Consider the following 20,828-nt stretch of genomic DNA (forward strand, 5'->3'; position numbering starts at 1 on the left):
ACACCGTACAATTGAAAGGCTTCAGCGAACCTAACATGCTTGCTTTGCGAATGTAGGACGTAGCAGCTGCAGTAGCCAGGAAGAAAACAGGCAAACATAGGGAGAACACGCAAACGCAACACATGAAAGCCACAGCGACACCTCAGAACTGTGAGGAGAGCGTGCCAAGCACTTGACCACAGTGCTGGCACGGCTCCTTATTTTATAATCCTTTTCACAAACGGTTGCTTTTGTAATATGTTGAATTGCAAAGAGACTGAAAATTATTATTTTGTAGTTTAATGTATTTTCAGAAGTGAAACCTGAAGAAAATGGAGCAGAAAGCATATGGAGGGGAGCTACGGTGTTTACACTGCCAGCGCATCAAATGATAGTGGGGGTGTGAGAGAATTCTCATTGCCCAAAGTAAATGTTTAGTACGTTTGCTTTGTGGTGAGCAACATCCCATGTGAACTGCATACCCGTTCAGGCTTGTGTACGGAAGTGGTCTGCAGGTTGTAAGGTCAAAGGGTAAAGGCTGTTCATCTTTCGGTTGAGAACACAGCCATCTTGGATTTAACGAAGTCAAGTGAAATTGATGCGGTGAGGCTATTTTTAATTGTATATCGCCTTTCCAACAGGACGCGCAGCTCAGCTCGTTGAAATGAATGAGTGAAATTAGCCCCGTTGTTTTCCTGTGGCTTTTCACGGCGAAACGGTTTCTTTAGCTATTAGCTTCATCTGATTGTCACTGTTGCTGCCTGGCAAACGGAGCGTAAATTGAGCTGAGAAAAGGGGCATCTGTCTCCAGGTATATGCAATCCAGCGTCCTTTTACTACCGTTAGGAAGCCGAAACCGTGTGTTTTCGAAATACGCGTAAAAGACGCACGGATATATGTTGTTATTAGCTTAATTGTTGCTTTGTGTAGCCGCATTAGCGAGCTAGGCTAACGCTAAATACAAGCACGGAGCCTACTTACAGGCTACCTGCCTACACAGCCTAGTAAGTCAGGTCCTTAGCTAACTAGCATTTTAGCATCCTATCCCAGAACTGAAATGTTACAAAATATATTTTAAGTTAAGTCACTAAACATTAACTGAACACAACCCTTTTAATCTGCATTTTTTACTCATAATATCGTAGTACTAGTTTTAATCGGCGCATCGTGGGAAATGTGTCGCTAATATCTGAACTGTTCACTCCAGGAGAGCGCTTGGCTCAATATCTCTTACTGTGTTTAATAAGAGCAGTGCAAAAGTGCCTTTTGACTTCAAGATCGAAAGAGAGACACACTTAATAGGTCGCGTGGCTCACATACATAAAAAACACTACGCACGGCTTAAATACAACCCAGATTTAAACTAAAAATAGTAGAAATGTTGTTAACAAAAAAAGTGTCGACATAGACAATTATTTACACTGTGTATAAACAGTTGACTATTGCACCAATTATCCCCAGGATGAGTCTACACTATCATTGAATTCACATTCAAATTCTATACCTGTGCTCCAAAACTGGCCACGGTGTTTTTAGGTCTGATGAGTCAAAGGATCTGTTGAGGCGATTGTTGTTCTTGGTTGTCCTCTTTTGTCCAGTGACCCTTACCTTCAAATGGATTTACATCGTCTTTACTCTCTCTGCAGGTGACAAAAGGCATGTTTGGTTCGAGAAAGAAATTTGCAGAGTTCGTTGAGGTAGTGGACAACGACTTTACTGATGAAAGCATGTACTACAACCAGCCGTCGATGTTTCCACATCGGTCGGACAAAGACGTGAGCTCTCTTTAGTCCTAATGTGGTCACCTCTATCTATCGAAGGTCTTTTGTCCTCACAGAATCTTTCTCCCCAGATGCTGTCATCACCTTCGCCGTCCTCATCCTCGGGGCAGCTGTCACAGCTTGGTGCAAGTTTGTATGGTCCACAAAGTGAGTGGAAACAGTGACAAACTAAGGATTATCTAGGATTGTTAAAAAAAAAAATGTAAATGTAGTGTAGAACTTGTAAGTGTATTTTAACACAAACATGATCATCAGACAGGTATGAACAGTGTTATTTTTGTAAACATTTTGGATGCATAGACTCTTAATCAGATTGCTTGGCTGTATTTTATATTTGCTATTATTATTTTTCTTCTGCAGGTGCACTCGGCTTTTCGGTACGAGGAATGGGGAACAGTACGCCTCAGTTAAACCGAAATTTAACACAAAGCACCCAGCTACAAAGTCACATTACCCCCACAACAGGTGTCCCCACTATGTCCCTCCATACTCCTCCATCGCCGAGCAGGTGCCTTCCTCATGACACTTCAGTTCACCTGAAATTAAACACTGACCTGATGTAATTAAATAAATAATACAGACTAATAAAGGCATCCCTGCTTCTTTCAACAGGGGGTCTTTACCGATGAACACGAGGAACATGCTGAACCACTCTCAGGTCGGACAAGGCCTCGGCATGAGCGGCAGGACCAATAGTATGAGCAGCTCAGGCCTGGGCAGCCCCAATCGCAGCTCTCCAAGTATCATCTGTATGCCCAAACAGCAACCAGCACGCCAGGCCTTCACTGTAAACAGGTATGAGGCTTTAATTTGATGGACGCACCTGCTCTTGCTTAGTCTTGTGTATGTAACATCTCTTTTCCACTTGACAGTCCTCTCTGCCACATTTTCTGGTGTATTATAAATCATTTCTTAACTATGTCTAATCTGTAATTTGCATTGTTTTCCACATCTATGCAGCATGTCCGGATTTGGAATGAACCGCAACCAAGCTTTTGGGATGAACAACTCATTATCAAGCAATATTTTCAATGGCACAGGTCAGCATGTTAAACCAAAGCGTCATTTTGAAGTTGACCCCCCCACCCTCCAACACCTTAGGTACATCTCAGTGAACTAGTATGTCATGGAAAACTTATTGTCATTTTAGGAGTTAAATTTAAAAAAAAAAATCATATTGTACAGATTCACTGCACGCAGGGTGAACTGTTTGCTGATTTAATTTTTTAAAAACATTTTAAAGAAAAAAAAGAATTTTACATCAGATAAACACCTAATTATGTTTAATGTAGATTTTAGGCAGGAATTCTGAGGTTTATGAATCTGTAATATGTAAGATGTACCGCATGAGTACAATGAGTTTCACGAGTTGAATTGAGAGACTAAAATGAATGAACTTTTATGTGATATTCTCATTCATTTAGGTGCACCTATTTTGGGGAGAATAATAATTGGCAAAATTTGTAGATGCATGCTTTGGCTTTCAGTTTTTAACTCTACTGTATGAGTGAATACGTTCATTGTCAGTGTTGTATCAAATTCCTCCCATTAAAAAAAAACAAAGTTTGTGTAGAGAGAGAGAAAGAGAGAAAGAAACACATACATCTATGCAGCATGTCCAGAATTGGAATGAACCGCAACCAAGCTTTTGTGGCCAAAACGTCCTCACATGCTCTAAATTAGCACGATCAAGACTTTTTTTCTGCACGAAATGTGACCACTTTTTAGTGAATTGAGTGAATAACATGTCTTTCCACTTGCTGCAGATGGGAGTGAAAACCTTGCAGGACTTGATCTGTCAGATTTCCCTGCATTAGCGGACAGGAGTAGGAGAGACGGAACCGGCAATCCAACACCGGTGCTTAACCCGCTGGCTGGAAGAGCTCCCTATGGTAGTTCTGTAGACTGCAGAAAATGTTTCTTTCAAACACTAAATAATAAGCACATGGACAATCTGTGTCATTTTGAAGTGTTGAAAAACATGATTATCAAATTATGCTGGTTTTATGACAATGGCCTTTTTGTTTAATTTTGTTTGTCACGTTTCTGTCTAACAAGTTGGCATGGTGACAAAACCATCAACTGAACAGACACAGGATTTCTCAATCCATAATGAGGACTTCCCTGCGTTGCCTGGCCCAAATTACAAGGATCCGTCGTTGACCAGCGATGAAAATAAAACTGTAAGTGTGCCACACCTCAAGATACAAGGCAATCCTTGGTGATCTGATTCCATTTTTTCTGTGCTTGTGATTTGTTTAGAACTTGAATTCAACAAGCAAGAGCACATCCAATACAGATGGGCCCAAGTTCCCCGGGGACAAGACGGCCTCGGCGCAGAACAACAACCAGAAGAAAGGGATCCAGGTGTTGCCCGACGGTGAGCGCTTTCGTTGTATTGAGAGTTCTATGGAGAGATACACTTAAGGTAGACAAGCTTGCTGTGTAAAAGGTTAGAAATGATGTTACCTGAATGGACGGGTACCTTTCACATTGAAATCGATTCAGTTCTGATTCACAGAACCTGCGATTCAATACCGGTACTCAACTTTTGTGTGGGTATTTGTGGTAATAAATGTCAATTTATTCAACAGTAAAATCGAAAAAAGTTTTCAAATTAAAATGTAAACTTTTACAAATCACAAAACATCGTTTATTTTTTTTAAATGAGCCAAAGAGGATGCAGTACGAATAAAGGGATAACATTTTACAATAAAGTATTTACGATAAAAAATTTTTAAGAACGCAAGGCCTGCTGTAAGTCACGCGATCAGATCGAAACATTCTTTAAAAAAAACCAAAAAAAACCCAGAAAACAGTTGGAAGAGGAAGTGAATCAGAACAAACTCTATTTGGGATCAAATGAATCATTTGAATGTACCCGACAGTGTATGTAATGATGGCTACATTTTGGCCAAAAGCTTTTGCTATTTCACTTATAAATACAGTTAAGTATTGTTCCAAAATCCAATTTATATACTGTATATTGTAACCGTGGGGAAGCCGCGCACCTCCCTGCATGATCTGCTTTGGTGGGGGAAGACAGATCACTTGACGGCCAGGCTCCTGGAGCGGATGGCTGAAAGAGAGGTGCCGGTGGCGTCCTCCCTTTCAGCCCCGCACCAATTTTGGTGACATGGGCACATTGTCAGTCACCACCTGGCACCCGCACCAAGACGTCTACCCCCCCACCACGCTCAACCAAAGTATGCTAGGAAGCGTGGGTCTTCATAATTGCTCAATTTGCTTGAGTTTCACTCGCTTCCAAACCTGGAAATGTATTTTTCGCATGTGTGAAATCCTGATCACTTCCTCACAGTCACAACAAAAAAGGGCTTCAGAAACCAAAACCTGTTACCATTTGATTTTATGTGAATCAGTGTTCGGTACTACCAACCCCAACTGGTGCCTACCCCAAAAATTACTGTCTTTGGTACCCACCCGTAGTTGCTGGGCTAAGATAATAAACATTGGCAGGAACAGTTTGCTCTAAACCCCTGTCCTGTCTTGTGACTGCAGGCCGGGTGACGAACATTCCCTCAGGCATGGTGACGGACCAATTTGGTATGATTGGCCTTTTGACGTTCATCCGGGCAGCAGAAACGGATCCTGGGATGGTCCATCTGGCACTCGGAAGCGACCTCACAACACTGGGTCTCAATTTGAATTCACCAGAGTACGATTGCAACCGCTTCCGCGAACAATACTCTAAAAATGGACCGTATCCTAAAAATATGACTGACCCTGCTGCTTCCTCTCTCGATAGAAACCTTTACCCCAAGTTTGCATCACCCTGGGCATCAGCACCCTGTCGACCTCAAGATATTGGTAAGACAGCAACCTGGATACAAGTGGCTTCTCTTATCATACTTATTTGACCTTTGCTGTTTTGTTAGACTTCCATGTTCCATCGGAGTACTTAACCAATATCCACATAAGGGACAAGGTAAATAAAGTACAGTGGAACCTCTAAGATTGATTGCCAGTCGGCCTCCATTTTTTTCCCCCTTTTATTTTTACACAATTGTACCCAGAACAAGTACAACACACGTGATGCTCACTCAACTCAAGTCCCAAGAGATTCACCAAATTCTTGTATACATGAGATTTATCAATTTTAAGAGGCATATTTGATCGGAAATGTATTTCAAATTGCAAATTTTTCGACTTGAGAGGTTTCACTGTATATGGCTGCAGTCTTCAAGATGTGTTCAAGCTGTACATTTTGGTCCTGTGCTCATTTGTTGTGCCCCTGTTGCCTTGCCTCCAGCTGGCTGCCATAAAACTGTCTCGATATGGTGAAGACTTGTTGTTCTACTTGTACTACATGAATGGTGGGGACTTGCTACAACTTCTGGCAGCAGTAGAACTGTGAGTAATTAACGATGAATGATTCAACCTTCTTCTGCTGACCAGGGTTTTAAAATCATTCTTTTTTTTTTTTTTTTTAAACTCGTCTGCCTAGCTTTAACCGGGACTGGCGGTACCACAAAGAGGAGCGACTTTGGATCACACGAGCACCTGGCATGGAGCCGACATTGAAGACCAATGCCTACGAGAGGGGCACCTACTACTTTTTTGATTGTCTTAACTGGAGAAAAGTGGCCAAGGTAAATCCTCTGATGCACAGTACTAATCGGTCTCACAAAATAGCAACAATGCTCAATTTTGGTGTTCGCTATTGTCTGGAAATCTAAGGAATTCCATCTGGAGTATGACAAGCTGGAAGAGAGGCCTCACGTGCCAACAACATTCAACTACAACCCAGCCCAGCAGGCCTTCTAAGGCCGACCTGTCCACAAGGCTACAGCTGTTCCTGCACATAATGCTGTTGTCCAGGGAGGGCGCTGTGGTTCTCACAGCCTGGTTTTTATTCCTTGAGGATTTGTCTGTTTGACTGCAGGGGAGGCATGTCTGACATCAGAACTACCCTCCTGTTCCAAAATTTCATGTTGCCCAGAACACCAACATTTTTGTTTTTATTCTATTTGTTACCCCCTGATTTTTTTTTTTTTTCAGTCTTGTTTTGAGCAGGGTCTGTGTTATGTTTACGTCTGAGTCTGAAGCCTGAATTCTCCCAGGAAGAAGGACTGACCCTCGTTTGTAACACCAGAAAAAGTGAGGGGGAAGGCAAAATAAAATCCTCAAACTCAAGTGAAAGGGTGAAAGAAATGCAATGTTTATTGTTGCACTATATTTAGTAATAAAAGAACACAACATTTGTTTGTGCTTTTTATTATGCCAACACTCCCTTGCATTTGTTTTGCCTCTATTTTTTCCCTTGATTCAGGTATTTGCAGTTTCTCACCCTTTATTCTTTTTCTTCCACCACCAACTATTTCCTCTCATTCTGTGTTTGTCCTGATGTCTTGCTCCGAACTTTTAGCTTGTGAAGTGTGGACTCCTTGGTGCCCACCAATATGGACATAATCCTTACCCTTAAAGGGTAAACTCCGACAAACAGTTGCTTTAGAGCAAACAAAACACTTTTACTGTCTTTGTTACAATTTTCTAAGAATTGTGTACATTTTGTTTCTTTACATCACATGAATTAGTATATGTAATTTTGAATGTGTATATATGATTGCAATATATGTGTATACAGTATATATATATATATGACATCTATTTTGAAACAAATCTTGCCCTGCCTTGTACCTCGTTTTTGAGGTGAGCATGGATGAAATATGCGTAAGGAACAGGATATTTGCTGGAGCCTGGAACGCAGCACTTTGGGCATCAAAATAGGTTGGAAAGTCATGCAAGGAGTTTCGTGGTTCTCAGCTTAGACAAAAAAAACCAACATGGTCACAAAAAAAAAAAAATTAGTACAAAGCAAAAATAGAAACGTTTGAGTTGAAGCTGTTTGGACAACAGAATTTCAGAGGAAAATTTGTGGCGAAATCTGCAGACCTGTCTTGTAATTCTTGAGGCAACCGCTTCATCTCTGTATTAAAGCAGACAAAAGCTTCCCCTAATCACGTTGTCTCCTGTACTGTATATGGGTCTAAACTGCTCCTGCAATCTTCAACCAAATCACTGGAAAAACTATTCGCACAGGCGCCGACTCACTTTCTTGGTGTATAAGCATTTTTGCGATTCAAAATCATTCCAAAGTGCAAGTTTTATTAGTTTTCAATTAGGTACCCAAATATGTTAAATTGATGGAATGTCATTTGAGCAAATATTACATGTATCACGTCAATGAATATACAATCAAGAAATATGTAAAATGCAATGATTACCTGTGCTGCAAAAAATGTCTTGCATTTTGCAAGAGAGATTCTGTGTATTGTTTTCTATGTTAATATCCATCCATCCATCCATTTTCCGAACCGCTTGATCCTCACTAGGGTCGCGGGGGTTTATTCATAAATCAGATGTATCTACAGTTCAGAAAGGCACATATACAGTTAAAAAATATGGCAAAAGGACCGTAAAAATGAGCTGTATGCAAATATGGCACACAATACTTTGCTCCTGTGCATACTGAGGTGTTAAGAACAAAGCCACCAGGTAAGGCCATGGACAATCATGATGACAAGGGATTTGTGTAAAAGACAGGTTGGACTTATTCTGAGTTTCTCAAAGCTACTTGGCAGAAGAAAAAAAAAATACTTTTGGGCTCATTGAATAGAACACAATCAAAAAGCTATGAACTGTTAACATTATTATTACTAATATTATCGACTGGCAAACAGTGCCTCTGATCCAAAGTCATCTGGGATAAGCTCCAACTAACCCATGACCCTACTGAGGTTAAGTTGCACATGAAATGGATAGACAGAAAAGACACGTTGCAAAGTCAGTAAGTCTTAATGAGTGCACAGTCTTTTGCTAAAAACACACAAATGTTGACATACATATCGAGCAAATCTTTCCATTCTTCCCAGGAAAATTTGTCAAGTTTGCAGTCTTGAGACCTAAGCCAAATGTTGCTCACAGTGCACTCTGATATTGTTCTATATTCACTTTCATTCTTTGTTCGCTTGCGGCTGAAATCACAACAGGGTCACTTTGATCCCGGCTCTGCAGGGGTGGGTCCATCGGAAGATCCTCCGGCTGTTGAGGGGAAAAAAGATGACAAAACCATCAAGACGGATTCATTTTCCCAGAAGACGTTTTTTTACAGGCACTTGAGGTTTTTGTATTTACAACTCATCAGTAAACCTTTATCCTTCTTTTCTTGAGTCTCCTCAGCTGCTGTCTTGTCCGCTCTGAAGAAAATACGGGCGCTGCTTAAGGAGAAGTGAAGTAGCTCAAACTCCTGCAGGAGGAGAACAAATAGAATGTAAATACTCCGTGCCCCCCAAAGTGGCCATTTAGGAAGCAGAAAAACCTGAGGGAGGGAGGCAAGGTTACATGAAGTCTGTACCTGAAGGTAGAGATCCAATCTTTTCTGGGTCAGGTTCATTGTTTGCAGCAACTTTTGATCCTGACTGGCAGAGTGGAGGTGCTGCTCCTTCACCACAGCATTCATCTCCTTCTTGTACTTATCTCTGACCGATTGGAACCAGTGCAGGGAGTCGAACTCCAAGTATTGGTCCAGCAGCTTCAGAATGTATGCCACACCTGAACAAAAAGTGAGAAAGTGTGCGTTTGTTTAAGATTTTGTGCTTTAGCATGCTGTATGTGTCGTCCCCCACGCCCCTTCCCGCCCCTCCCCTCAATGTAGGTCACTTACCCATGGCAAATCCATCATCTGTAAAAGCAGCTCCGGTCTTGTTCTTCTTGTTCAGCTTCTCTTTGCAACTGATGGAATGTTCCACAAAGTTCACAGTCTAAAGGACAAATTGATTTGGTGGTGTAAAATGGGCCAATCCACTGAAACTGTCATCACACAAATGACCTATTTGTGGTGTCACACACACTGTTGAAGTTTGAGCTTCTTCAGGGCCATTGGCGTTTACCAGTGGAAATGAGTCACGTTACTGAAAATGGCTTGGTACTCACCAGTGGGGGCACAATCATGTAGAAGTTCCTCAGGTGCATGTTCTTTGCACGTCGAAACTCGGGCGCAAACACTTCCACCAGCATCTTGAAGTATTCTGTCCCCTCGGCAGAGTTGCTTGTCAAATCTCCTAATACGGAATCCAACACGCTGCATGCAACGAGCAAAGTTCATGAGGTAAAGTTCACTTTTACATTTATTTTGATCTGTGCCCCATATTGGACACTGACAGCGGAATCACATTAATTCACATGAAATCCAGAATGTCAGCATGATGGACCAATACGTTACCCTGCAGCTCTCTGAGTTTCCTCTGACAGTCCTTCCTCCTTTACCAGCTCCTCAAAATTGACAATATCCTCCAAGTCTGGGACAAACCTTCAAAGACCCACAGACAACACAATACAAATATACCATGACTCATATGCATTGAGAAATGTGCCATTTCATTTTTAATTTGACTAAACTGGTGGTAAGACAACCACACAGCCAAGTCGTTCTTAACATTTAGAATGTTTGTTGTCATTGCACAGTTTACCGAATGGCACTACTACAGCAGTGGAGTCCTCCTGAGCGGATCATACGCACATAACCCATGGCATTACCTGGAAGACAAATGTCAAGTCCACATTAGTTACTTAATCAATACGGAATGTAACATATTTCAAAAACTGAAACAATCTCTATCCATGTAATGATTTTCAGATTTAATGTCAAGCCAAACAACAGCTGTTTTTGGGGGTGGGGGGGGGGGGGGCAGGGGTTATTTATGGATCGGACTTGTACCAAAATGCTTTGGGAAGCATTGCAACAACGATATCTGAAACAACAAATCACCCAAGCTGGAATATGAATAATCAATCCAGTCAAACAAACAGGAAGTACTTCTTATGTCAGGGCACATTGTTCGAAAAAAACAAAACTAACAAATCATGAATTTCACTCTCCCCACCAAAAACATTTACATTAAAAAAAAAAACGAACTCAAGGAATATCATTTTTTATATGTTCTTCTGATAGCATTCCCTGAATGCTACATTTGGTTTTGGTTCCTCCTTGGTTGCAAAACAAATTTGTTACATTCTCTAAAAGTTGCACTGTCCATAAAATTTTTGCTGTTGCCTTACAGAAATGAATACTTGGCGTCACCTCAGCAGGTGCCACTCTAACATCATTTTTGCAACAAAGCCTGTTCCTTTTCTTTGTTTTTATGTCTACCATTCTCAGAAAGGACAGCTTGCCAAGATAGGGGGAGAAGCGAGCGTTGTTGATCTGACGAGTTGTCATGAATCAGTGCGTGCGTCCTGACCGCCACTGAACCCTTGAGACTGACTCACCAACCCCTCTGGGTTCGATCGAACCAAGGTTAAGAACAAGTGATTTAGACTCTTCGATTCACTGAACATGCATGTTTTCGAAATGGGGGCGAAAACCAGAGTACTCAGAGACATGTCCACACAGGAACACCGGAACAAAAATTTCAACCTCAGAAATGTCATGCTTTAAAAATAAAACATCCATCCATCCATTTTCCAAACCGCTTGATCCTCACTAGGGTCGCGGAGTCTGCTGGAGCCTATCCCAGCTGTCTTCGGGCAGTAGGCGGGGGACACCCTGAATCGGTTGCCAGCCAATCGCAGGGCACACAGAGACAAACAACCATTCACGCCCACATTCACACCTAGGGACAATTTTAGAGTGTTCAATCAGCCTGCCACGCATGTTTTTGGAATGTGGGAGGAAACCGGAGTACCCGGAGAAAACCCACGCAGGCCCGGGTAGAACATGCAAACTCCACACAGGGAGGCCGGAACTGGAATTGAACCCGGTACCTCTGCACTGTGAAGACGACGTGAATAAAGCAGAAAAACAAAAAAACCAACAACAACACAGCATGCAAATAAGATGTATGTGTGTGTGTATACATTTTACCAATCTGACTGATGAGCTGTCTGAACTGGTCCAGGTAACTCTGCCCATCGGGAGTGATGCCCAGTTTCCTGATGCCACGGTTAAACTTTTCTGCACGCTCAAAAGGATACTACAACAAAGTCATCGGTGAATTTGAAGCAAAATATTTCCATCCTCAGAAATGTCTGCTTTTCTTTCATTTCTTTGTCCTACCTTTTGGTCAGACTCATCCTTTGTTTCTCTGAAGAAGCGAATGTCCTTGATGAGCCTGGATTTGATGTGTTCGTCATACATGAACTGACTGAAGATGTAAAACTTCTTGCGCAGGAACTGGTAGGTGAAGTTCACCTGAAGGAGAGAGAAATTCCTCCCGCGAGTTAGTACTAACAATAATAATAATAATAATACATTTTATTTGAAAGCGCTTTTCATCATACTCAAAGACACTTAACAAGAGCTTAAAACACAGGATAAAAATGTGCACTTAAAACAAGCATACATAATTTACAAAAGCACATTTAGATGAAAAAAAAAAAAGCAAAAATGGGTAAAAGAGATTAAAAGGTGTTAAAAGCATTGCGGAACAGATGAGTTTTAAGAGCTGATTTGAAGGATTGGAGGTCAGTACAGTTGCGGATGTGTTGTGGTAGAGCGTTCCAGAGGGTGGGGGCGGCGACAGAGAAGGCTCGGTCCCCCCAGGTTTTGAGCTTGTCATGGGGATGGCGCGGAGGTTTGTGTTTGAGGAGCGGAGATTGCGGGAAGGAGTGTATTGGTAAAGAAGGTCGGAAAGGTAGGAGGGGGCCTGATTGTGAAGGGCTTTATAGGTGAGTAGGAGGAGTTGAAATTGAATCCGCTGGGGAACGGGGAGCCAGTGGAGGTTTTTAAGGACGGGGGTGATGTGATCACGAGTGCGGGTGTGGGTGAGCAGGCGGGCGGCGGCATTCTGGATGTACTGTAGTTTATCGAGGAGTTTGGAGGTTGTACCGTAGAGAATGCTATTGCAGTAGTCAATGCGGGAAGTGATGAAGGCGTGGATGAGGCTTTGAGCAGCGTTGAAAGAAAGTGAAGGGCGGAGACGAGAAATGTTTTTGAGGTGGAAGAAAGCAGTTTTGGTAATTTGGGTGATGTGTTAGTCGAAAGAGAGGTTATCATCTAACAATGACCAACTCAAAGCAAATGGTTCCTATTCACTCACCGTGGTGTTCATAATGCCAGTGCCGTGGGTACGGATAGAGTTGGCGATGTGTCGGATATTGATGGTGTTTAAGTGCTTGTTGTTGCTTGCCTTCTCAATAAAGATCTATGAGACAATAACGGTTACTTCATAAATACTTCACAACGTAGCAAGAGGAACATTGGCAGGGCTGTTAAGAGAATAATAAACAATTAAATAAATAAATAAATACAATTCTAACCTGGTTGTTGAGGTTATATAGGTAGCGAGAGACAAAAACATGGATGTTCCTCATGATCTCCAACACATCCAAGCCCTTGTTGAAAATATCAGCGTTAGAAGAGTGTTTTTGCACTTACACTATAGATTCTAAGTTCATTATAACCTTTCGTGCAAGGTTAAGAAAGGTGACATTGTTCTTGTCTCTCTCTGAGTATACAGTACACTATCACTTTGATGTGAGACAAAGATGTCTGTGTTTTGAGGGGTGGGTGTAACAAATATGTACGAATTTGACATTGTATTTGGTCCAGTATTTTTATTTAATTGTGAAGTGGACAAATATTTGACCAGCGGGTAGCCTCTCAAGTAGACGATCTGGGCCCATTGAAGTGCTCCTACGCAAGGGTCTTATGTCACCTAAATACCTCTGCACAATTACTTTCTGTATGTGGCAGCAAGTCCAGATGCACAGAGAAGAGGAAAATATTTTGACTAACGGAGCATCAGGGAAAACTGATTCACACCTCATCTGTCTGTGTCCTATGTGTTGTGTTGTGTTATTTTTGTTATTTTGACTTCAAAATGGCGCCGCGAGAGTGGCTGCCTTTCCAGCAGCTCCTATATTTTGTTGTTCTACTTCTTCCTTTCATAACTTTGCTGCTGTGAATTGGGAATTTCTCCATTGCGAGACTAATAAAGGTTTTCTTATCTTATCTTATCTTATCTGACGGATGCAGTTGAGAACACCAAGATTGGCCATTTGCCCATACCTGAGCGCGCACACGCACAGTCACTCTGCCTCGATCCCCTTGGAACCTTAGGAACAGTTGATGACCCAGAATTCTGTCTAGAAGGATTGGCTTGATGTATGCTGTATTAGACTGTTTGTGAGGGATTAAATACTTCTCTCTGTCACTCACGCAATCGACGTCAGTGACAGCTTCATCCCTTCACAGCTTCATTCTTTATCCCAGTCATTGCATTGATTTCCCCATTCCTGATGTTTTAATATGAGTGACCGTCAGATGTTACAATCCCGAAGCTCATGATGCCACGTATTGTTAACCGTCTTGTGCTCCAGCCTCAAAACACCACAAGGCCATCAGGTGCTGTCCTATCACTGATGCTACATCAGATGGTGGGATATTGGTGGGATGGCTTAATCCAACCTCCAATTTTGTTAGCGGCATTCACTGCCCGGGTAATGTCAAAAATAAATAAATAAAATTAAGTCAGCCACCTCACGTTTGTTCTTTGTTTGAATTTGAACCAATTTGTAAATAGGGGTGTGCGTTTTATGATTGCACAATTACCTCTTTTGACAGTTTGTTAATTCACAACTGCATTTCTATGAACGCTTGACGCCGAGCATTGCCACAATGACGTGTTACAAACCAACAGACCTGTTCCAGGGTTTGGCTCGGCAGGTGTGCTTCTGTCATTTTCAGTCCGTAACGCTGTATAGCAAGGTTTCTCATCTCGCTGTAGGTGGCCCAGTCATGAAGAGCCACAGTGGTCAGGTTGTAGAATGTTTTATCCAGATAATGGGTCACGTAGGCTGGAAGCACATTTGCATTGGTTATGTACAACAGTAATGTGCTCTGAGAGCCATTTTGCACATGAAATAATTACCGTATTTGTACAGTTTATACTGTCACATGTTTTGGATTGCTATTTTTGAAAAAAACAAACAAACAAACAAGCAAACAACAACAAAAAACAATACACATTTGGTTTGTTTTCCATTAGTGCCGCCTCTCACACAATTGTCAGCTGGTTTAGGTTTCAGCTCATCCACAAGCCTAATGAAGACACACTCTAGAAAACAGACAACGATGACGACTTCCACGGCAAAAATATCTGTCCCACGGCAAGACCGTTTGAGAACACCAGACTTTGTCGATTGTAAATTGGATTAGAGCTCTTAAGAGCAGGAATTTTTCAGCACCTTTGATATGAATGAACCGGTTGAAGAATCTGATGGGTTTGAGGTAGAAGAAGTGGGCCAGGTCCTTCATGCCAACTTTGAACGGGTTCCTGTCATCCAGCTTCAGGTGCGTGTGAACAGAGAGCCGCAAGTCCTTCTCTATCTCTTTACACAATGTATCCAGCAAGTGCTTGAATTCAACACAAACACAGAGCAAAGGGTGTGACTGTGGTTCTGTCTATGTCAACGCAAACTAACTTCATCACTCTCTTTCTACTGCAGTCCACTTTGACTCACCTCATTGAAAACATCCATGATCTCCTTGTCGTAGCTCTCCAGTAGCTGGTCATAGGACTCCAAGTGCTTGGTTTGCATCATGGAGGGCACGCAGTCCCTCAGGGCACTAAACATGTACTGTATGAACCAATCATGGCAAAAGAAAAGGGCACAATTAAACGCATGAAGACACTGAAATGCGGTATCTGTCATCAGACGGTACAAATAAATCTCTAACTAATGAACAGTATTCAGCCTCAGTCATTCAAATACATGGATTATTCACTGATAAGGCTTTGGATATATCGCAGAGTGCTTTTAAAATCTAAATGTGGGTGCATACAAATGGCTGATAAGAGAAGTCATAAAAATCATCAGCAAATTGTACAAAAAGAGTATTAGGTGGGACTACAGTATTTGAATGGAAACAGTAAACAACATTGAAATTCTTCAACGATACAATGAAAACATTTGGGTTTCAGATCAAAAGATGAATATCAGACAGTATTCAGAATTGTGGCTCTTATTTCACAGTATTCACATCGAGATGTATTCAACAGCTCAGAACAGAGCACCTTTTTTTTTTTTAATACATGCAATTTTCAAGTGAGTAAATTATTGGAACATGTGACTGATGGGTGTTTCTGGTTAATGAGGTGTTGCATTTTAGATTGATTGCTTAAATATCAGATAGTGCTTATTTTTTGGCTTTGGGTTTCATCCGTGAACAATTAATTTGCTATTACACAATCATGAAGACCGGAGAGCCATCTATGGGAGAAAAGCAAACCATTTTGAAGCTGACATAAGAGGGTAAATCGATCAAAGCTATTGATAAGGCAACACCTGAGCAATTGGAAACACGCATCTGGGTGCGCTCAAACAAAAGGTGCTCTGTCCTGTAAATGTAAATATTATGAAAAAAGAATTGGAATTTTGAACCTTTGTCTCACATTCATATTTTGATCTGAAACCCAAATGTCTTCACTATACAACAAAAAAGGGACTTGACTTTGCCCTTCCAATGCTTATAAAGGGGACTGGCTATCCATGCATTCCATTTGATGTGAAAATGGCCAATGCCAACACGCTGATATATTTTAGCCTGCTCTAGTCTACTTTAAGTCTATTTATCTATGATTTGGGCAACGCAATATGTGACCCGTCTGCCTGTTGATGGCACCACAGCGCCGTTTACTGGCCCTGTGGCAAATTCCGGGATTAACAGACTTAAAACACTCACTATTTTCTGTCTGTTAAATCCAGAGTTCGCTGGCTCCAGGTCCGTGAAATCAAGGTTCCATCATAAATGAAACTGAGATGATATGTGTGATGCGTGAATAGACCACGGATCTTACGTGTATTCGTGCTGCATCCACAGCATTTTCATAAACATCATCCAAGTAAATAGGAAACACTGCTCGGTGCCAGTAAAGGAAGCTGCAGTCACACTGAAGTTTGACCCTTAGAAGTAAAGTAAAAGAGATGTATACGTCTGTCGCATCCAAGTTATTCAGTGTCATCCTCATTTTACCCCACCTCTCACTCAGCTCACTTATCAGGTCCAGCTTCTTCAACACAAGCTGTAGTGGAAGCAACTCCTCATCTCTGAAGGTTTTCTACGGTCATGTAAAATATGCACGTTATTTACGTAACCCACTGAATTGATTTTAAATATTTGGCACATTGTTATTCATTATGCCAATCCCAATTGTGTATTATTCACAATAATATATATAACGTAGCGGAATGACTTGCATGAAATTTCAGATTGCAAGTTCTCTTTGTATCTTTTGACCGGTTTTGTTTTTTGTTCTTTGTGCATTATGTGAAAGTGTAGCAGACAGAGTATCACATGGGTTAATTGCTTTACAAAGAAGGTGTTTTCTATTGATCTCATGGCCTAACAACACCTGCTGGGGTGTAAAAATCACATGATAGATAAAATAGCTAGAAAGTACAAGTCTTCTTTTTGATGTGACCACCGGTCCGGACGTGGCTGCGTCTATTGAGGTGTGACTGTTTTCACTGACTTTGTGATCTTGATTCACCTGGTGTGTTTAGGTAACAAGGGGTATCTGACATTTCAAACTTCTTCTTCACAAGACAGCTGTAGATAGTATGCATCTGTTACCTGATCTGTTCACAAACAGGATAAACTGCAAATATTTTCTACAAACTAAAATTTTTTCAGTGTTGTCTGGATTGGATTATTTTTCCCCTGTAAAAGTGATCTCTTTGCGTTTCATTCACTCTGCCTTCATCTAATTCTGTATTGGATATTGTTCAAATATTCTGTGTGAACCGGATCTTGGAAACGTCCGGTTCAGGGACCACATGAAGTCAAAATAAAACACAATGCAATGCTGTACTTTGATTTTGAAAGTTGTGCTTTAATTTCATGTGCACCTGTGTGGACGTTGGTAAAAGCGACGTAGTGAGCAAATTTCCAAATGTTCAAAAGGATACAAATCTCTGCCTTTGGGTAAATTCATACTTTACATTGAATGTACCGTCTTTCTTTGAGTATCCCGACCCGAAGGGTGCACACTTACCAGCTGAGTGCCAACACAGAGAGCCAAAGACACCACAAGACGTCTCTCTTTTGTGCTGGGTCCACTCAGAACATTTTCGGCGAGCACCAAGGAGGAGAGCACATCCAGACGCTGTTCACTGTACTTCTTGTCAGATATCACTCTTTTCTGGGAATAAACAAACCGTGTAAGAGTAACACAGCAGTGACCTTCTTAACCCAAAAACCTTCTTATTGATCACATTATGCTTACTTATCTGATGAGAGCCACAGAAAAACTGTAGTCTACAACCACAATGCAGTAATGAACATACTCAAACAACTGACTGGAGGAAGGATACAGGGCAGTTTTCAAAAGTGCTGAAATGTCATGCAATACATATACTGTAGATTGTGTGTTACCTTGGCAACATAAATGGCGTTGAGGGCCTGTGACTGCAGCTGCTGAGTGATGTGAGAGACAGAATCTGCTACGACCATGGACCGTCTGTGAAATGTGTGCTCCACTGCCTTGGGAGACAGTGACATGACACAACATTGGTACGTCTGCCAAGTCCTGACAGCCTCAATTTAATGGACAGGTTTACGCACTTTCAACAATTCCACCAGTCGACACAGCGCTTTGACAGAGGTCTTGGTCATGGGCCGCTGCATGGACATGTACATGTTCATGGTGGTCTTGATAATGGTACTGATGCTGTATGCAAACAGGACACCCTATGGGGGGGGGGGGGGGCACACAAGGTAAGCTTTCAAATTAGAAAATAATAATAATTGTACAGGTCAATAAAGTCATCTAGATTTTTAAAAAGCTACTATGTATCGTACAACAAACAATTCTGCAGTTTTTCCAAATGAAGCCCAGCTCTGCATTATAGCTCTAATTCACATTATTCAATGACATAATGATGGAGAATACAATACAATACATGCAGATTTATATAGCGCTTTCACAACAGCGACAGCTGTAACAAAGCGCTTCACAAAACAGTTAACATAAAGTAAAATAATAAACACAACACATAACATAAAACACGGACAGTCGTGCAGTCCTAACCACTTTTCCGTCACACGCTTTGTTGTTTGAAGCAGTTTCAGATGAAAGAGGAGAGAATCAAAGTGTCCTTTAACCAGTGGATCAGAGACGTCATGCTCAAAATGTGCACACGTCGGCTAAAAGCTAAGTTTCAAAGTCAACAAGAAGCTGTAGCATCCATAGACAAACAAAAAAATGTTATCATGTTTGAAAGTTCATTTTGTTACATGCTTGATTGACCTCGAACGCGTGGGTCCATACAGCTTGTACACAATGGAGCACAGAGAATCAGGGGTCAATTTGAGGTGAATAGATCCACAGGCGCCTGTTAACTGACAACCTGGAAAGGAAGATTTAACTTCGGACGATAGGGAGTACTTGGTATGCTCCATCATGAGAAGAGGCCACTAAGCCAGGTTACAGATGTATCAGTTCATGGAAAGGCCACTCATTAAAATGTCTATGTTTCTGTTGGTTTATGGATGTTGGTGCTTGTACCAAGGGAATGCCTTTGCCTTCAGGGGTCCACTGAGGGGTGACCCATTGGGGCCGTCCAGGGGCATGGTATGTAAATGAAGAAGCGAGTGTTTTTCTGATATATCATTTGTAATTTTCATGCACGATCAATAAAAAGCCGGCAGAGGCTGCAGAGGTCAGGTGTCAGTTGGAGAAGCGAACACATAGTGGCTTCATAGAAAACTGCGCCTGCTGCGGGCAGTGAAAGACAATCTGTTCCTGCTTCGAGCCTCTGTTCAACGGTCTGAGCGACACATAAACATGACATGATAATGTGCTGAATAGTAGAAAAGATTATGCAATGAGTATGAGACGAGTGGAGGACATCAATGTCTTACCTGAACAAATACATTACACCTGCTGTTAAGGTCTTCCGCCATCTTGTCACTCTTTTGCTCCTTGCACAGAATGGACTCCATCTTCATCATCCATGACGTTACAAACACATAGTATGACTGAACATCCCTGAAGACAACCCGATGTTATTAAAGCTCGAATTTTCATTGGCCTTAAAAAAAAAAAAAAAAAAAGAAACAAATTACTTAGACAGTGTCTGGGCTTTTTGCTGAAGGAAGGTGTCTCGTTGTGCTCGGATCGCTTGAGCACTTTTCTTGTCTATCAGTTTGGCTGCAGCAGGAGCCTTGCTAAGGAGGAATGTGTCGGGGAACCAGATGATGTTAGCAGTCAGAGTAACAGCTGGAACCTGAAGAAAAGATAACAAGCAAATTTTTCAGCAAGATGTGTCAAGGGAAACAGCAGTGACCGTTATACCAGTACTCATTAGAATACCTTTTTACAAACATCGAGGAGTGCTTTGTAGAGCTTTTTGTCTACACTTCGAAAGATGTAAAAGTGAAGCACAAAAAGAGCACAGACTCCAGCATATTTATCTCTCTGATCAATTTCTGACGGTTCCCCTGTCAAGCACAGACATAAACCGCTCAAATTAAAGTGAGAACAGCGTATGAAAAACAATTATCACAAGGATTAAACCTGACCAATCTTAGATTCCACATTGGAGAATATGGTCCGTATATTGAAGGCAAACTCCTCAGCAAAAGTGGTGTTTTTAGTGATGGTTACACCTTTCCCAGGATCGTCGAATCTCTGGTCCACACACCCCTGTTGCATTGTACATGACAAGACAGGTCTGAGTTATTGATCATGCTCAGATGCCATCAGCAACACAATGTGAATTCTGGGGTTGAATCACTTCTGGCTCTTTCTGTGTGCCGTTTGCATGACTTGTGCTTGTGTGGTTTCTCTCCAGGCCTGTCCCACAGGATCATGGCATGAGTGTGAATGTGAAAGATCGTGTGTGTGTGTGAGTGAGTGAGTGAGCCCTGGCATCAACGAGCAATCAGTCCAAGGTGTAGCGTGTCTTGCTTGAAGTCAGCTGGCATAGGTTCCAACATCCCCGTGATGCTGAACAGAGTGATGACGACGAGAGGCATATGTGCACGATTTGATATTAAATTGTGAAAATATGCCAAATATTTTAATTAAATCATGCCCTTGCTTG

At 41.7% G+C, this 20,828-nt stretch overlaps 2 protein-coding genes across 4 annotated transcripts in view; one reads left to right on the forward strand and one right to left on the reverse strand.

Annotated features, from left to right (window-relative positions):
• Positions 1 to 463: 463 nt before the first annotated feature.
• Positions 464 to 6,982, forward strand: cnot2 (CCR4-NOT transcription complex, subunit 2). 2 transcript variants are annotated; one of them, XM_086110064.1, is made up of 15 exons: positions 464 to 582; positions 1,626 to 1,754; positions 1,832 to 1,907; positions 2,121 to 2,268; positions 2,373 to 2,555; positions 2,721 to 2,800; positions 3,527 to 3,652; positions 3,819 to 3,943; positions 4,023 to 4,140; positions 5,280 to 5,436; positions 5,527 to 5,588; positions 5,657 to 5,706; positions 6,031 to 6,131; positions 6,226 to 6,370; positions 6,459 to 6,982. In XM_086110064.1, exons 2-15 carry the CDS (start codon positions 1,638 to 1,640, stop codon positions 6,543 to 6,545), a joined length of 1,575 nt encoding a protein of 524 aa, XP_085966190.1. In that variant the 5' UTR covers positions 464 to 582; positions 1,626 to 1,637; the 3' UTR covers positions 6,546 to 6,982. The 2 variants fall into 2 exon arrangements, with proteins under 2 accessions (XP_085966190.1, XP_085966191.1); XM_086110065.1 differs by lacking the exon at positions 464 to 582 and adding an exon at positions 592 to 790.
• An 884-nt stretch (positions 6,983 to 7,866) lies between these two features.
• The window catches only part of washc4 (WASH complex subunit 4), a 30,404-nt gene continuing 17,442 nt past the window's right edge, over positions 7,867 to 20,828 (reverse strand). Inside the window, exons 11-33 of one of the 2 annotated variants that reach the window (XM_086110063.1) lie at positions 20,305 to 20,428; positions 20,096 to 20,223; positions 19,849 to 20,009; positions 19,645 to 19,771; positions 18,346 to 18,471; positions 18,157 to 18,264; positions 17,777 to 17,923; positions 16,761 to 16,840; positions 16,580 to 16,685; positions 15,243 to 15,359; positions 14,967 to 15,135; positions 14,422 to 14,576; positions 13,038 to 13,112; positions 12,818 to 12,922; positions 11,836 to 11,970; positions 11,644 to 11,752; positions 10,250 to 10,316; positions 10,003 to 10,089; positions 9,714 to 9,861; positions 9,445 to 9,541; positions 9,136 to 9,332; positions 8,931 to 9,027; positions 7,867 to 8,822 (exon numbers count right to left, since the gene is read on the reverse strand). In XM_086110063.1, coding sequence (XP_085966189.1) covers positions 8,773 to 8,822; positions 8,931 to 9,027; positions 9,136 to 9,332; positions 9,445 to 9,541; positions 9,714 to 9,861; positions 10,003 to 10,089; positions 10,250 to 10,316; positions 11,644 to 11,752; positions 11,836 to 11,970; positions 12,818 to 12,922; positions 13,038 to 13,112; positions 14,422 to 14,576; positions 14,967 to 15,135; positions 15,243 to 15,359; positions 16,580 to 16,685; positions 16,761 to 16,840; positions 17,777 to 17,923; positions 18,157 to 18,264; positions 18,346 to 18,471; positions 19,645 to 19,771; positions 19,849 to 20,009; positions 20,096 to 20,223; positions 20,305 to 20,428 — 2,715 coding nt within the window. In that variant the 3' untranslated portion in view covers positions 7,867 to 8,772. Of the gene's footprint in view, positions 8,823 to 8,915; positions 9,028 to 9,135; positions 9,333 to 9,444; positions 9,542 to 9,713; positions 9,862 to 10,002; positions 10,090 to 10,249; positions 10,317 to 11,643; positions 11,753 to 11,835; positions 11,971 to 12,817; positions 12,923 to 13,037; positions 13,113 to 14,421; positions 14,577 to 14,966; positions 15,136 to 15,242; positions 15,360 to 16,579; positions 16,686 to 16,760; positions 16,841 to 17,776; positions 17,924 to 18,156; positions 18,265 to 18,345; positions 18,472 to 19,644; positions 19,772 to 19,848; positions 20,010 to 20,095; positions 20,224 to 20,304; positions 20,429 to 20,828 lie in introns of both variants that reach the window. The other variant, XM_086110062.1, reaches the window with a different exon arrangement.

Source organism: Hippocampus guttulatus, chromosome 4, assembly GCF_054856545.1.
Source record: "Hippocampus guttulatus isolate MCC_2025c chromosome 4, RoL_Hgut_1.0, whole genome shotgun sequence".
NCBI classification, from domain to species: Eukaryota; Metazoa; Chordata; class Actinopteri; order Syngnathiformes; family Syngnathidae; genus Hippocampus; species Hippocampus guttulatus.